This window comes from Dysidea avara, chromosome 5 (genome assembly GCF_963678975.1).
Source record: "Dysidea avara chromosome 5, odDysAvar1.4, whole genome shotgun sequence".
NCBI classification, from domain to species: domain Eukaryota; kingdom Metazoa; phylum Porifera; class Demospongiae; order Dictyoceratida; family Dysideidae; genus Dysidea; species Dysidea avara.
In genome coordinates this window covers 24,182,613-24,198,077 of record NC_089276.1, presented here as the reverse complement: position 1 = coordinate 24,198,077, position 15,465 = coordinate 24,182,613, and the positions used below count along the sequence as shown (strand labels likewise).

Sequence of the window (15,465 nt, the reverse complement as noted above, 5' to 3'; positions counted from 1 at the left end):
AGTTACTATAGTTAGTTACCTACTACACATCTAAATTTTTTACAGTCACATTGCTGGTTTATTGAATTTCATTAGCTACTATAAATGGCTGAGTTAATGTATGTTGCAGTACACAAGTGTATATTAACATCTTCAAATAATAATAATTATATTTACCCTCACTTGCTAGCCTGGCATCAACCAGATCAATCATCCTTGTAAATTTAATCCTCCTGTGATAGTTTTATCTTGAAGTTAATTATCATGATCACTGCAACTACAAGTAAAGCCACAAATATTAACGTATAATCTGTAACAGCTGCAGCATACCTTACAATGGTCAATGGTACACCCTTTTATGGAATATGCAGCAGCTGTATATGTCTGAGATGCCCACATGATGTTGGAGACATCCAACATTTACAACTACATAGAAAAGGTTCAATGTATACCTGCAAGATGGGTACTTAATCATTATGGGAGATATACTTCTGCTACATTTCATAGCTACTTCTCAGTGTTACTTAACTTTCCACATTACTATATTTCCCCTCAAAAGGAATAGCTACCAGACAGAACCATCCTTCCCTGACTACACTGTATTTAACATAGTTTGTTTACTTCTGCATATCATGATCAACAGACTCAAGAATGATAAATGAATGAAACATGCAATGTTAATTGAAATTGATAATTTTGACTTGTTGACAGCTAACTTACAAACAGTCGTATACTTACTGTCCTCTTGGTCTTTCACTGGGGATAAATGCATGGAGATTTGACATGGAAAATGTCCACAGGTAGTGGAGATTAGGACTTTTATATGTTCAAATCCCTATCTATCCCTCAATGGTTCTGCCTGTGTTCATACTAGTGGGCCAAAACATTGATAAGTGGAGTAATCACTATACTAAGTAATATTCTGTATACTTCTTATTTCCTGGGCATATGAGCCTGCCCAGTATCAATAAATAAATAAATAATAAATAGATAAATAAAATGATAGCTACTTGATTATGGAACAATCTAGCTAGCATCATTAGCTTGCTAACACTATAGATTGGTAAATATTTTGCATTCTGTTGTTCAGTTAGTGTTTTACCACTTCAGGGGCTTGCTAATAAAAATAAAATCTGGAGTGACTATATATGTAACCGGATTTATGTAAAGGGGTACGGTCTTCCATACACATCCAATTTACCAACTTTGATAACCCATAATTTCAGAGGTAAGTAGATAAATAGTGAGCACCAACACAGCATTAAATTGCATGGACCAAGTTCAGTTCAGGTTAATTATACTACGGCTATATTTCTTGAACATGGAGTTATGGTCTTCCAATTGGATGTGTGTGGAAGACCTCTTTTCGCAAATCCAGTCACATATGCGTTCCTGGTTGTTTTTGGTATCATCATATCACGTGATCAAACCCACAAAATTATTGTATGATATACCCACAATCCTACCAACACAGTAGTTTTTATCAGTCGTCCGAAAAAAATGTAACATGGCAACTGGTGGTATGAGTTTGGAGGTATTTCGATCACAATGTAAGTATATCTATAACGATTGTAATATTATAATCTATAGCTAGCTCAGTAGGCGCTCGGCTCTCGGGCGCGTCTACTGTCACTGAACTGGCATGGTATTTGACTCAGTGCCAACACTGTATAAGACACTATGGATAGTTCGAGTAATTGGTATAATTATATACGTTGTACTATCACTACTCTAATAACTAATTTTTATTAATATAAGTTTGGAAGCCTCAGTCAGTTGGGCAGGCTGAGTCGTTTGGTGATCAGAAATGATGGCTAAAACTTAAAGTCACTTTTGAATGCGCATATTGTGCTTGTGCCGGTTAGTCTTGTACTAGATAGCCATCTCTGCGAGTCATTATTATTATGACCTAGTCTTGCATGGCCAGACTACTAAAATGTTCTCGTCACGCCGTGTCACCGGCTGTAGATGCTTGATATGAATTGTACACATGCACCTATACCGTCTGCATGGCCATATAAGCTTATTGTCAAGTTGCTTGTGTAACCTGCAGTGATTGCGAGAGCGATTGCTGGAATAATTGTTTTAGCCGGCTCAGACCGGCTCTAGATCTGTGCAAATAAGTTGTTTATACAACCTTAGTGGCTAGCTTTTATAAGATTATATAGCTAGTGTGCTCATTGTGCTACTGCAGCACGACTGACCAACTCTGAACTAGTCAGCTGTTATATGACCCATATTCTTTTTTTTCAGAATAGGCAATCATAGGTAGCGTAACTCACCGGTTATCGACCAGTTAACGTTTCTCGCGTCATAAATCAGCCATACAACGTCGTAGAATAGTGAAAATTTCAACACAACTAGATAAAGTAACGCCTAATACATCTGCTAAATATCATTCCCACAATTAAAACTACGCAAATACAGTGGTGATTATAGCTAAGGGCGTACGTTCATCTATTATCGACCGTCTCTATCTATTATCAACTTACGTGTATATTCCAATTAGCTATTATCGACTTTTTCCAAGAAACTGGTAATAGATCGCTATGAATTTCATGAAGCAATACAACTATGCAAACAGTCTATAACCACTATTACGAGAAGGGTCTACACCTAAAAAATGAATCCATTTGAACCTATAGTTCAAAAGTTATGCACTCACAAATTAGCTAAATTTATATTTACAGATTCCACATATATACAAGTCATTGTTAACTTGTAAGCACTGGCTGTGCATCCACTTCTTGCACCGTTCATTAGTACACTCAACCCACTCCCTCATCAGCTTCCCAGCACTTGACAAATCATCCTGGTATAACCCAAAGCATACGGCACATTCATTACTAGAAATTTCTTTGTCTTGTACACCATATTGATCTTCGTCTTCTACTTCTGAGTCAGAAGATAGCTCAGCTACCACTGGTGCCTTCTGTGTCTTGTTTGCAGACCTCTTGTGTTTCTGTCCTCTTTGCTTTGCTCTCTCTTCATCCTTCTTTCTTCTTGATTCAACTTTTCTTTTTCTTTCTCTTGTCGTTTTCTATCTCGCTCCTCTTTTCTCTTTGCTTTCTGTTCCTCTTCTTCCTTTTTCTTCTTTTCCTTTTCAATTAGAAGTGCTAAAGACTCAGCACTTGTGAGCACTCTAGCAGTTGATTTAGATTTGGTGGATGCTTTCGATACTACTCTTCTTTCACCCAAAATTTCCCGAAGCTCTGACACAAACACTCTGGTATTTGCTATAGACTAGCTGAAAGACTGTACGTAGGCTGTTCTGGTGATGGCACTGCATTTTCCTTGTCTACTGTACTGTCATCTTCGGTACTAGTATTACAGTTCAGTGGTTCAACTTGCTCCTCATTTACCTGTGTCTCTATGGTGGTGCTCGATGACAAATTCTCTGGAAGGTCATCTGGATGTTGTTGCTGTAGCCATGACAATACATTTGATCGTCATAAATGTTGTAGCCATTATCATACCTTCTTTGAAACAATTCAATTTGCTCCTCACTATATGAAACAGGTGATAGTCCCGGACCACTTTCTTCTAGATTGTGTTCACTAAACCCATCTTGTGAAACACTTGAACGTTCATTGGGCTGTGTCACTGCTGGCATCATTACTGGTGTTGCTTCTGGTATCTTATTAGATATTGAAGAATTATCATATGGCTTGATGGCAGTGGAATTGAATGGATAAACACCCACCTTTCGAAATCCGGATACAATTATATGTGGTTGTATAGACAAAAACCAAGCCTTGTTGAAAAGTGATGAGAACTGAAATCTGGTGACCACTTTACCAGGGTTGTCGGCCATGTACTCATGACAAACTCTAGACCAATGCTTTTTTAAAGGGCCAAAAAAGTTCACATCAAGAGGCTGAGCGACATGAGTGGTATGGGGTGGCAAGCAAAAAAGAATAATTTCATTTTCAGCTGCAAACTTTATAGCCTACAAAGTAAAATGGGAGGAATGGCCATCTAACAGTAACAACACAGGTTGAGAAGGTGGAATACTTTTTGTGAACTGTTTACTCAGCCACTCAAAAAACAGCTCGTGGTCTGTCCACCCTTGGGGTGACATTGCGTATTTTGTATCTGGTACCTCACCTCTAGTCCATTCATAGTTCAAGCGTTCTCCCTTAAAAATCACCATTGGTGGTATCATAGTGCCTACAGCATTAGCACAGGCTAAGATTGTTATTTGTGCCTTGTTCCCCGAAGATGGTCCATGAACTTTTTTGATCCCTTTAAGTGCAACACGTTTCAGCTGCTTATGGTCAAGTGGCATGCCCGACTCATCCATATTATAAATGTAACTGGGTTTATCCATCAAGCCATTCACCTCCAAGGTATTCCTTAGCAATACAAAATAGTGGTCTAGCGCTGACTGGCTTACCACATTGAACCTGCAATGTGATAGTGGATCTGAGGTTCGTAGGGACAATTCGGAATGTCTTTTCATAAATTTATACCACCATCCTTCTCCATTAAATTTTATCATTTGCAAACCCTCTTTTGCTCTTTTCTTCTCCATCAACCTCTTCACACAGTCTATTACTTCCCTCTTTGTTTTTCCATTCCCCATTTTGCAGCACTCTACTAGGAAATCAACCAATTCTTGGTCTTCCTCTGGTGTTAGGAAGCCTGGTGGACCAGGCTTCGCTCCATGCTTCACTCGTCCAGAAATTCTGTCCTTTAGTGTAGTTCGTGGCACGTCAAATTGTTCTGCAGCCTTATTCACCCCCATCTCATAGATTCAGGGTCCCACAGTTTGCGGCGTTTAACAGCGCCAAGATGCTGTACTTCCGATATTTTATTTCTTGTCTTCCATCCTTTCTTAGCGGCAGATGTTCGCTTCCGTTTAGGCATTGGATTACGCGAGACCAGACAGCAACAAAGGTCTCAAAGTTGGTCTCTAGATAACCTTCCCGTATAATTGCGTATTTATTGGTATACTGACTGGTCGATAATAGGTGTGGTATCCTGGTCGATAATAGGTAGTGGTCGATAACCGATGAGTTATGCTATCTAGCAAGCATAAAACGTATAAATGTTGTGAAGTTTATAAAATTTCATTTATTATTTGGACTAATGTACTGTAGCTATGCAGTAATGGTTGAAAAATGCAGATACAGATACCAACAAACAGCATTACTTTGACAAGTAGCTAGTGGCTTAGCTAGAAAATGCTATTGTGTCTACAGGCAACGATAAACCCACCTGCATGGTCACATAAAAATATGGCTCTGTAACTACTTATAGCCATATAATATGTTTATTTTGTAGCACAGTACCATGATAATGAGCTAGGGATTAAAAATTGTAAGTTCTATTTTTGCTCAACTATTATGCCAGCCACTCAGCTGGTTGCTAATTATTAAATAAACTGAAGATAAATGATTTTTAAAAGAAGCCAGTGAGCACCACAAGGCCTACAATCACAATGACAGTATATCTTGTCTATACAACCGCTATACGTTTGGCACAGGGTTGAAACCAGGTCAGGTTAACCAGGTCACATTTTGTCCAGATCACCCAGGTCTGACCTGCTTTGTAGAATATATGGATCATACATGTGTGATTAGTTTACGATGTAGAAGTAATGCACCATATATAGTCTATAGTCTTCCAGCAAACCAGCTTCTTTTGTGAGCCACGCCCACTTATCAAGAATGTGTGATACTGTCTGTAGGCATGGAGACATGATAATTTATCAGAAGGTGTGTGCATAAAGCCATGCCTATTGTGCTTTGCTGTCTATAAGCTCGCGTGGAATCACACCCACCAGTTGATTATAAACTAGTTACCATATAGCTTAGATTATATTATTATGTGTATAGCTACTTGTTTGGATCACCCAAAATGTAGCTCTTGGTGCACGTCTCTTAATGCGGGTCACACCTGTGTCTAATCTAGGTCAATAGGTCAGCACTATTTCAACACTGTTTGCAAGTTTATTTATCTTTACATAAATTTTGATTCAAAGTACATGGTACCGTTTTATCTTTGCTTGTACAATTATAATTAAACATGATCTACTGAGCAAAAACCTGACTAGTTTCCATTTTCTTAAACTTCATATTATGGCTTCTTTGTTGTTGTAACATACAGAAAGAATGTAACAATCAATTCGTACAGTGACTATACTAAAAATAAATACAAATGCTCATTTAATTGATCATAAATATATACAGGCTATGAAGTTGGAGCTTGTTGTATTGTGTTCACCATGAATAGGGGAATCCATGTAAGGTATAGTGCTTGGTCAATGTCCATCCATGCTTTTATTTTTATGCAAGAAGGCTGTCCAAGGCAATGATAAATAATCTGATTTTTACTGCAATGTAACAAACACACGTAACTCATGTTTGCTTCATGGTGCAAAAATGAAATGAAGATATTCCTATTCTCCATGAAGAGGTGAATCTGATGGTATAGAATTTGAGTGTTTAATCTTCAAAGCAATTAGTGTGTTTAATGAAGCAAATAAATTGTGTGTAAAATTATTTTTTGTAGCGTGCATTTTTTAATCAATGTATTTCATTGCAATGTATCTCAAAAACAGAACATTGCAAATTAGTTTGGTTTTCGCTCAGTGAGTCACATATTGTTTGTAGTGCATTAAACATTATTTCAACTTGTAGGATAGTGAAAATAACACAATGCTTTCTGTTCGAGTGGTTTTCATGGCTAAATCCGATTCATGCATACTAATCACATGATTATTAATTGATCCCCATAATCGGTGTTGGCCTTAATGTCTATATAATCGCTGCTCAGATGTAGCCTGGGCAAGGTATGTAGTCCAGGCAGCTCCTTTGATCTGAGATATAAAAGTATTACTTTTAACAACTATCTATATTATATAAAGCTGAAATGCTGTTTGTCTGTCTGCATTCATTCCTTGTAATGCAGCTAACTCAACAACCTAAACATGTATCGACATGATACTTCCACAAAATTAAGTGCACAATATCTAGCAACTCCAAGTTTGTTGTTACAAATTGCTACATGCTTTCATTCAGTCTCTATAGCACCATGAAGATGGGAGTGTCGAGCCAAAGCTCAGTGAAATTCTTTGTATAAACCACATGCATGGCTGCAAGTAAACACCTATATGCCATTCAACTGGCCTATGGGTTTATAAACACTATTTAGATGACTGCATGCCGGTATGTGCAGTTGGTTTAGTGGTCAAATTACGTGCTTCATAATCCCAATGCTGTGTGTGGGTTGAAATCCGCATAGGTTCAATTTTTTTTGTTTGTTTGTTTAATCGACCTTTTGTGCACTTTTTTTCTTTTTTCAGAATCTTTTTGTTACATTTTTTCCCCTGTTATAAGTTATCTGATTGTAAAGCTTATCATTGGGCATTTATTGTGAACCTTTTTATGATACCTTTATCTGTCATTGTGTACCTTCCTTTTTCATAATACCACATGTTTTACTGTGTCCCCAAGAGTTAATAATACCTCTCCTATGTTAGCTGTTGGTTTCACTGTGCAACTCTCTACTGTAGTACACATAGGATATAGAGCAGGAGGGCAGATATCACTTAGTTGAGTAGGTTATAAACTTGCTTAAAATACATGTAATGTAAGGAATGTCACTATCACTAGCTTGCATGCACCCATATTACTACAACCACTTTATATATACCTACTAAACACCTCAGCACATTTTTTCATGCTTAACTTTTTGTCACTGAAGTTAAGTAATTATACTTATAGAGTGTATACAGGGCAATAAAGTTCTGCACGTATAGGGCAGGTACTGTATGACTTACTTTTCCACTGTGCATGAATGTACCATTCTTTCTCATTGTGTACTTATACCATTTAAAAAAAAAAAAAAAACACTTGCACTTTTTTAGTGTTTCTTTTGTACTTGCAATAAATGTCATTGAGTATTAGCTTTTAAGCAAGTTGATATTAATAGGAAGGATAAACTGGTACATATAAGTGATGGCAAAAATGTGATGTGGAATAATATGTTGTGCCAGTAGTGTACCATCAGCCATTTTGAATAAATGTTAGATCCTTACCATCTCAGTGCAAAGTTTAGAGTGATTTTGCCACTAAGTCATTGATAATACAGGTATACTACATAGCGTGTGTGGTAAACACACTATCTTACTTGCACACTCACATCGTTTCAACACTCATGTACTTTGAAAGTGACATCACCGTGCATGCTGCATACATGAACGGTGGTGATGTTTCAAGTTAATAGCTTGCCACTACCATTAACATATTGTAAAAATGTGGAGATGGTCCTGATGGGTAGGGAAATTTAACTGAAAATGTAATTTAATCAATTCAAGTAAGGGTGGCTTACTTCTCTTTTTTACTCTTACACTTACAAAGAACGAAGAACAAATTTTGAGACAATTTAATGTTGTACAGAGGTGTTCTTTTGCAACTGTTAATCTACTACAAAGTAGAAGGAAAGAGTCAGGGTATAACATCCATGCCAGTGTCTTTTATTTGAAGGCCTTGGTACATGCAGGAGCCCATAAGTGTCGCAAGGCGCCTTGCGGCACTTATGGGCTCCTAGTACATGTTTGTGTGTGTGTTCTAGTGGTTAGATTGTACTGCACTGTACATATGTGTATCAATTTCTAATTGCAACAAGTGATACTGATATTTTCACACAGCTAGTATAGAGCTTCATAACCTGTGAATACAACACCATAATAGTTATCTTTGTTTATATAGGATCTTCCTGTAAAGCATTCCCTTCTATCATGTACATATAAAGAAATGATCTCAATACTCCTATAATTCCCTGGATATACAAGTGCTTTACCACATAGTGCCAGGTGGTGATATAGACTGAAGATTTATTAGTGGCATGGCCCATATAGTGGGAATTCATAGTGTAATAAATCATGCATACATGCCTTACATGTCATGTGTAGGTGATTGTTGATGAGACTTGATATGCATGTGGGAAGTAATGTTCTATGGTGAATGTGCCATTATTATTGTAATACGATACTTTAACTTGTTATATGCTTGACTATGTCTAGTTCTATGCTGCCTTGTGCTTCAAGGCTTTTGTATTCACATATGATACTATTAATCAGCAAACAACTATAGGAAGTCTGTAATCCAGGAATACCATTCAGCAATAGAGGTTTACCGATATAATACTAGGCCAACAGTGCACATTCATTACGCGTGTTTAAAATTCACTATTGGCTGCTCTTAATTGTATGACCAAACTTAAGCGTTAACATAAAAGTTTACAATGTATAATAAGGGTGGGGTGATGGGTGGGTACTAAAGTGACAGTTTATTAATAGCAAGGAATGTTTACAATGTTAAGTACAGTAATAGATTTGAAGAAAATTATTTCTAGTGGTTTTCACTGAACATGTACATGTGTACTGTACAGTCATATATATTTGTGTGGAGTAGTTAACTAGGTACAACAGATCTTCTATTATATTTATGTTTTTATCCTCCCCGGTGATGATTTCATGTATTGTGCTGACCATCTTGAAATATGATATAGAATAAATGTGCTGTTGTGTATGGCCACTTATGCCAGAAGCCTTGAGAGATGTGAATATATAAGTTTTCTGTTTGTCTACTGTTTTATCAAACTTGAGTGATACCACTTCCCTTAATACAAGCTGATCAATATAGTTATAATGAATACTAAGATTACATGTAGCTACACACTGTTAAAATCTTACTATGCATGGTTACACATATGCATGAAAATTGACATTGTTAATAATGTGAATGTGTTTATGACAGTGTTAACAAGACCTGATCTGAAAGATTTGGTAGAATTTGTAACTCCAGATTATGCTGTTCACTGGAAAGAAATTGGTTTACTTATTGGTGTTCCTGTTGGAGAGATACAGGCCATTGAATATGGCCAGTCTACAATGCCTAAAGTGTGCTGCAATGAAATGTTTATCAAGTGGCTTGAGCTTGACACACATGCCTCATGGGGAAAGATTTTTACTGCTATTGATTCTCCTGCTGTTTGTCCTGAAGAACATGTTCTTCCTAATTACAGTAAGTTAGGTCATTAAAATGAACATCTAATTGTTACATGTAATTTTAATTAGTTCCAATTAAGTTTGTGGTTGTGTACTTTTATAACAGTTACTATGGCTTTTCTCCTTATAGAATTGAAGATACAACATTTGAAAGGCCATCTCTGTGGTCTGTACAAACACATGAGATCTACAGCATCTGAATATGATTGGTCACCCTTTCAGCCAAAGTGTTATATTACGTTGGCATTTATACACTACAAGGGCATGCGCACTAGGAAAGAAGTACTGGAAGTCGCAAAAGAAACGAGGCAAGGCAATATAGATCAAATCATAAAGAGAAGCAAGATATCATCTAGTGATATTGAAGAAGAACTTGATGGAGGGAGGAGACGGACTTCCTCAGGAGCAAATAATTTGTACAGGTTTGAAAACACTAACACCACTAAGGATATTTCTGACATATTTGAACCAATTGAGGTGTCCAACATCACTGATGGATTTCCTCACACGATTCTTTTTGAAGGTGCTCCTGGTATTGGTAAAACTATTTTGTCAGTTGAAATTGCATATCAGTGGGCTACTGGTAGATTACTAAAAGGAAAGCTACTTCTATTTTATCTTCCACTTCGAGACCCTGCAGTTCAGCAAATCAATTCCATTAAAGAGCTAATTCAGTATGTTTATCACAATGACGGGTCAACTGCTGAAATCTCAGATGCATGTGCTAGATATCTAGTGCAAAATGGTGGCAGTGATGTAGTAATAATTTTAGATGGGTATGATGAATTCCCTAAATCACGTAAAGGAGATTCTTTCATAACAAATGTTATCCTTCACAAAATTTTGCCTAACTGTTGTGTTGTGATAACTTCTCGTCCATTTGCATCAGCATCCTTACATGGAAAAGTTAGCTGTAGGGTTGACATACTTGGCTTTACAGATTCTGAGAGGAATAGCTATATCCAATATGCATTACAGGATGTCCCTGACCAAGTGCCTAGGCTTCTCAATTACTTGCAGGAGCATAAGGCTATTGATAGCTTGTGTTATATCCCCCTTAACATGGCCATACTACTTTGTCTATTCAAAGAAGATTATCAGTTGCCTGAAAATCAAACTGACTTGCATAGAAACTTCACTTTTTTCACAATATTTCACCATCTAAAAAAAGCTAAGATGATATCGGAAAGCTGGGTCACTTATGATATAAAATCATTACCAAAACCTAACAGAAAGGTTATATGGCATTTGTCAAAGTTAGCATACATGTCTTTGGAAGAAAACAAAATAATTTTTAGTTACAATGATCTTAAAAATGCCTGCCCAAATGTCGATGAAATTCCTGGTGCATTAAATGGATTTGGCTTGTTGCAAGCAGTACAGCATTTCAGTTTTTCAAATAATAAACATGAAACATCTTTAAACTTTCTGCATTATTCAATTCAAGAATTTTTGGCTGCATTTTATATTTCATCACTAAACAGCGGTTGCCAAGTTGCATTACTTAAAAGCACATTTTGGAATGAAAACTACTTCAATGCCTGGATAATGTATGTTGGCTTAAATGAAGGAAATTGCTTAGCTTTTAAGCATTACTTGTCAAATCGTAAATATTTGCTGTTCAGTAGGCTGTTTGGACCATCCAGCATTGCAAAACAATTCACAGAAGATAAAATCAAGTGTTTTTACTTGCTTCAAGTTTGCCAGGAAAGCAATAATGAATCACTTATTAATCAAATAGGAGGAATTCTTGAAACTGATGTCATTGATTTCAGCTATACATGCTTACTACGAAGAGATCTGAACATATTTGGCTGCACTTTAGCGAGATGTAACAAATGGTGGTCAAATATAAGCCTTTGTAATTGCAATATAGGAAATGATGAGATGGCAGTATTGTATGAAGCTCTGAGCTCATCAGATGGACACTGCAAAGCGCATATCAACTCAATTGATCTTAGTTACAATCATCTTACGTCAGCAGCTGTTGAAGTGGTGTCTGGCTTGACACAACAGTGCCATACAACTAGACTTTGTGTTTCCCATAACTCTATTGATGAGGAAATTGATACTCTAATTAGCCACACTACACTAATAGAACTTGATGCCTCTTATAATACTCTAAACGCTGCCAATGCAACTGCTATCTTTAATGCTCTTGAACACAATGATTCTCTTCGAACTTTATATTTGAAAGAGTGCAACATTTCATCTGAAGCTGCTGATCATTTAGCTAATGCTTTGGCTGTCAATAGCACTTTAGAGTGCATTGATATCTCTAATAGCAAAGTGCTTAATCTTTCATTTGGTTTTGAAAAAATTAAACACAATAAGTCATTGAAGAAGTTTTGTTTAAATGGTGTGATTGCTTCTGCTCGTGATGCAGAATCAGTTTCTTGTTGGCTGAAGTTTAATCGAAACTTGCAGACTCTTCGCTTGACCAACAGTGAATTCAAAAGGCAAAGTCTTTTTACGATTTACAATGGTGCAATAGGTCATCCTTCACTCAGACAGTTAACAATTGGTCGTTATCATTTGTTAAGTGATCAAGTTGTACCAGAGTTAACAACACCTGGATCTTTTAATGATCCATTCTTTGATGGTACAATTAGCCTTACTGCTAAAAGTTTTCTTCCAAAAGATATTCATGTTCTTGTGCAGGTCATAACTTCTTTTCACAACATGCAATGGAAAAGGCTTGACTTACATGACAGTAACTTTGGCGATGCTGAATGTAAGCTTCTACTTGCGGCTTTAGAATCAACAGAACAGCACGATGTATTGATAGAGGCTATTGACCTTAGTTGCAACTACCTTACTTGTTCTTGCATTAAGTCACTTGCTAGTTTGGTACAACTTTGTAACACCACTAAGCTTAACATTTCTCATAATTTTATTGACAGCTCCATAGCTGTTCTGATTACTAGCACTAAACTATTCGAATTAGATATATCATATAATATGTTGGAAATAACTGGAGATACTGCTCCGTACATAGACAAAAATGTACGAATGGTGAAAAAGTTGGCTGATATCTTATCCATTACTACTACATTGGAAACTATCAACATATCGGGGTGTATTATGAGCAAAGATTACCTTTACCAAGTTGTGTTTGCAATAGCATGTACTTCTGGATCTTTGAAAACTCTTCAAAGTGACAATTACAATTTACTAACAGAACAATTAATTCCTGAACTTGTTCCGTTACAGCAAGCTGACTTTGATGACCAACTGGGTTTTCCTGATGTGATAAACTTTAGTCACAAAGCTTTTCTTCCCAAGGACATACAGGTTTTGTGTTCTACCATCACTTTGTGCAATGAATATTGGAAAATGCTTGATTTGTCTGGTAGCAGTTTTGGTGATGCTGAGTGCAAGATTTTATGTAAAATGCTTACTTGTATGCTAGGTAGCGATGCATGCAGAGCAAATATTGAGTCTATTGATCTTAGCAATAATGGTCTAACTGCATCATCCATTTGCTCTCTGTTGTGCCTAGCAAAACACTTTAGAACAACTAAACTGTATCTTTCATGCAATTTCCTTGGAGTTGGTGCTGCTACATTAGTCAGTGACGCTAGGCTGGAAGAATTAGATTTGTCAAATAATAATCTTCAAATGCAAAATATAGTCAGTTTATTCCAATCTCTTAGTGGCAACACATCATTAAAAGTGCTTCACTTCAGGCAGAATTCCATTGATTTGGAAGGGACAAACGCATTAGTCAACAGTTTAGCTACTAACACAACCCTTGAAGTGCTTGATGTATCCAATTGCACAATACGAAAGAGCAATGTTTACAAAGTTGCATTCTTTGCCATCACAACTGGTACCATGAAACAGCTCAAATATAACAACTATAATTTGATAAGTGATCAGGCTATCGGGAAGTTGAAGGTTGTACGAGATGATCCTGCAAGCATACAGAAACTCTGTTCGTCAAATGTAGTAGATTTTAGAAATCAGTGCTTCTTGCCACTGGACATACTTGTCTTCTCAAATATCATGGAAATACAATTTATACACTGGGAGAAACTTGACCTATCTGGCTGCCATTTCACAGATGAAGGTTGTGTCACAGTTTACAAAGCATTACTTGAAAGTGCTTCTCAAAACCACTGCAACATCTGTATCAAAAGTATTGATCTTAGTCAAAATGGTCTCACACCTTCCTGTATTGATTCACTAATTGGTTTAATACAACACTGCAAAACTAGTAAATTGCGTGTTTCCCATAATTCTCTTGGCGATACCATTGCTACTTTAATCAAAGATACTTTACTGACAGAACTAGATGTTTCTTACAACACCTTCAACATATTACCCATTGCAAATGCAGTCAAGGAAAGTTTGTCTCTACAAACGCTTCATATGACAAATGATAGCTTGATTTGGGAGGAAGCATTCGAGCTAGCAGATGCCATCAGCAGCAATAGTGTACTACAAAAACTAATCGTTTTTCATAGTATCACTGCAAATGATGATTCCAGTACTTGTGGACAATTAAATGTTTCATACAACAAGCTTAGGTCAGCAGAAACTACTGAAATAGTAAAAGCTCTCACAAATAAATCGTCACCATTGCAAGTAATCAACCTTCACACAATACTGAACTAAAATCAGAGCATTAAACAACAGAATTGCAACATAAATCACTTTTTTTTATTCAATCAAGATTTTTTAAAAACTTTGTATAATTATTGTATTATTATTATTATTATGATGATGACGAACTTCCAGCATATAGCCATATACAAACAGTTACACGTAGTATGTCAAGTTTGTTTGGTTTGTTTGGTTGTTAAAGCTTTTAGGATATCTATATAGCTAAAACTATAATCCAAACACTGGCAAACAGCTAGTGCACTTACATTTGCCTGATAACCTGGAATCTCTGTTTAGTACAAAGACAAATAAAGTAGTTGTATATAAACTACTGGTTCTGATGTTCTAAAGTTTTGCAGCCACACATTTAAAATGTACTTTTAAGACCTTTTCCTTCTCAATATTTATCTGCTGGAATGCATGGGGACTTTGATTAAAAATGACTATTGTTTCATGTAAACCACAATACTGTCTGGTAACTCAGCTGGTGAGACAAAGAGTCTTGCACTACAAGAGAACACAGTACAGTTGATGCACCTGCAGCACACCCATAGTAATCAAATTCCATGACATACATTTTAGTTATATAGAACTCTTACACATTAGCATGAACACAGTGCTATGCCACATGTACATGTACTATATGGATAATACAAGGTATATCTGACAAAGTACAAAGCATGGTACGTACCAGTACCCCCTATTGAAAACTGGGTCATGGGCTCCTAAGACACACCTACCCACACACATGCACACAAAACAAGTATTTCTTTGCAACAATAAAGCGATATCTACAATATGAAAATTTTAAAGTAAAGTGTATTATACCAAATGTCTACAACTGTTATATACTACAGGGT

The 15,465-nt window shown here is 36.5% G+C and overlaps 1 protein-coding gene across 1 annotated transcript; it reads left to right on the top strand.

Annotated features, from left to right (window-relative positions):
• The first annotated feature begins 1,444 nt into the window (after positions 1–1,444).
• Positions 1,445–14,742, top strand: LOC136255487 (NACHT, LRR and PYD domains-containing protein 13-like). The gene is made up of 3 exons (XM_066048273.1): positions 1,445–1,529; positions 9,747–10,013; positions 10,128–14,742. Exons 1-3 carry the CDS (start codon positions 1,487–1,489, stop codon positions 14,615–14,617), a joined length of 4,800 nt encoding a protein of 1,599 aa, XP_065904345.1. The 5' UTR covers positions 1,445–1,486; the 3' UTR covers positions 14,618–14,742.
• Positions 14,743–15,465: the final 723 nt, after the last annotated feature.

What these genes read in the sequence shown, in the direction of transcription:
- LOC136255487 (XM_066048273.1), top strand. Translation starts at nt 1,487, where the DNA reads ATGGCAACTGGTGGTATGAGTTTGGAGGTATTTCGATCACAAT. An exon ending in GGAGGTATTTCGATCACAAT is followed by an intron (nt 1,530 to 9,746) that starts GTAAGTATATCT and finishes TGTTTATGACAG; the next exon opens with TGTTAACAAGACCTGATCTG. An exon ending in ACATGTTCTTCCTAATTACA is followed by an intron (nt 10,014 to 10,127) that starts GTAAGTTAGGTC and finishes TTCTCCTTATAG; the next exon opens with AATTGAAGATACAACATTTG.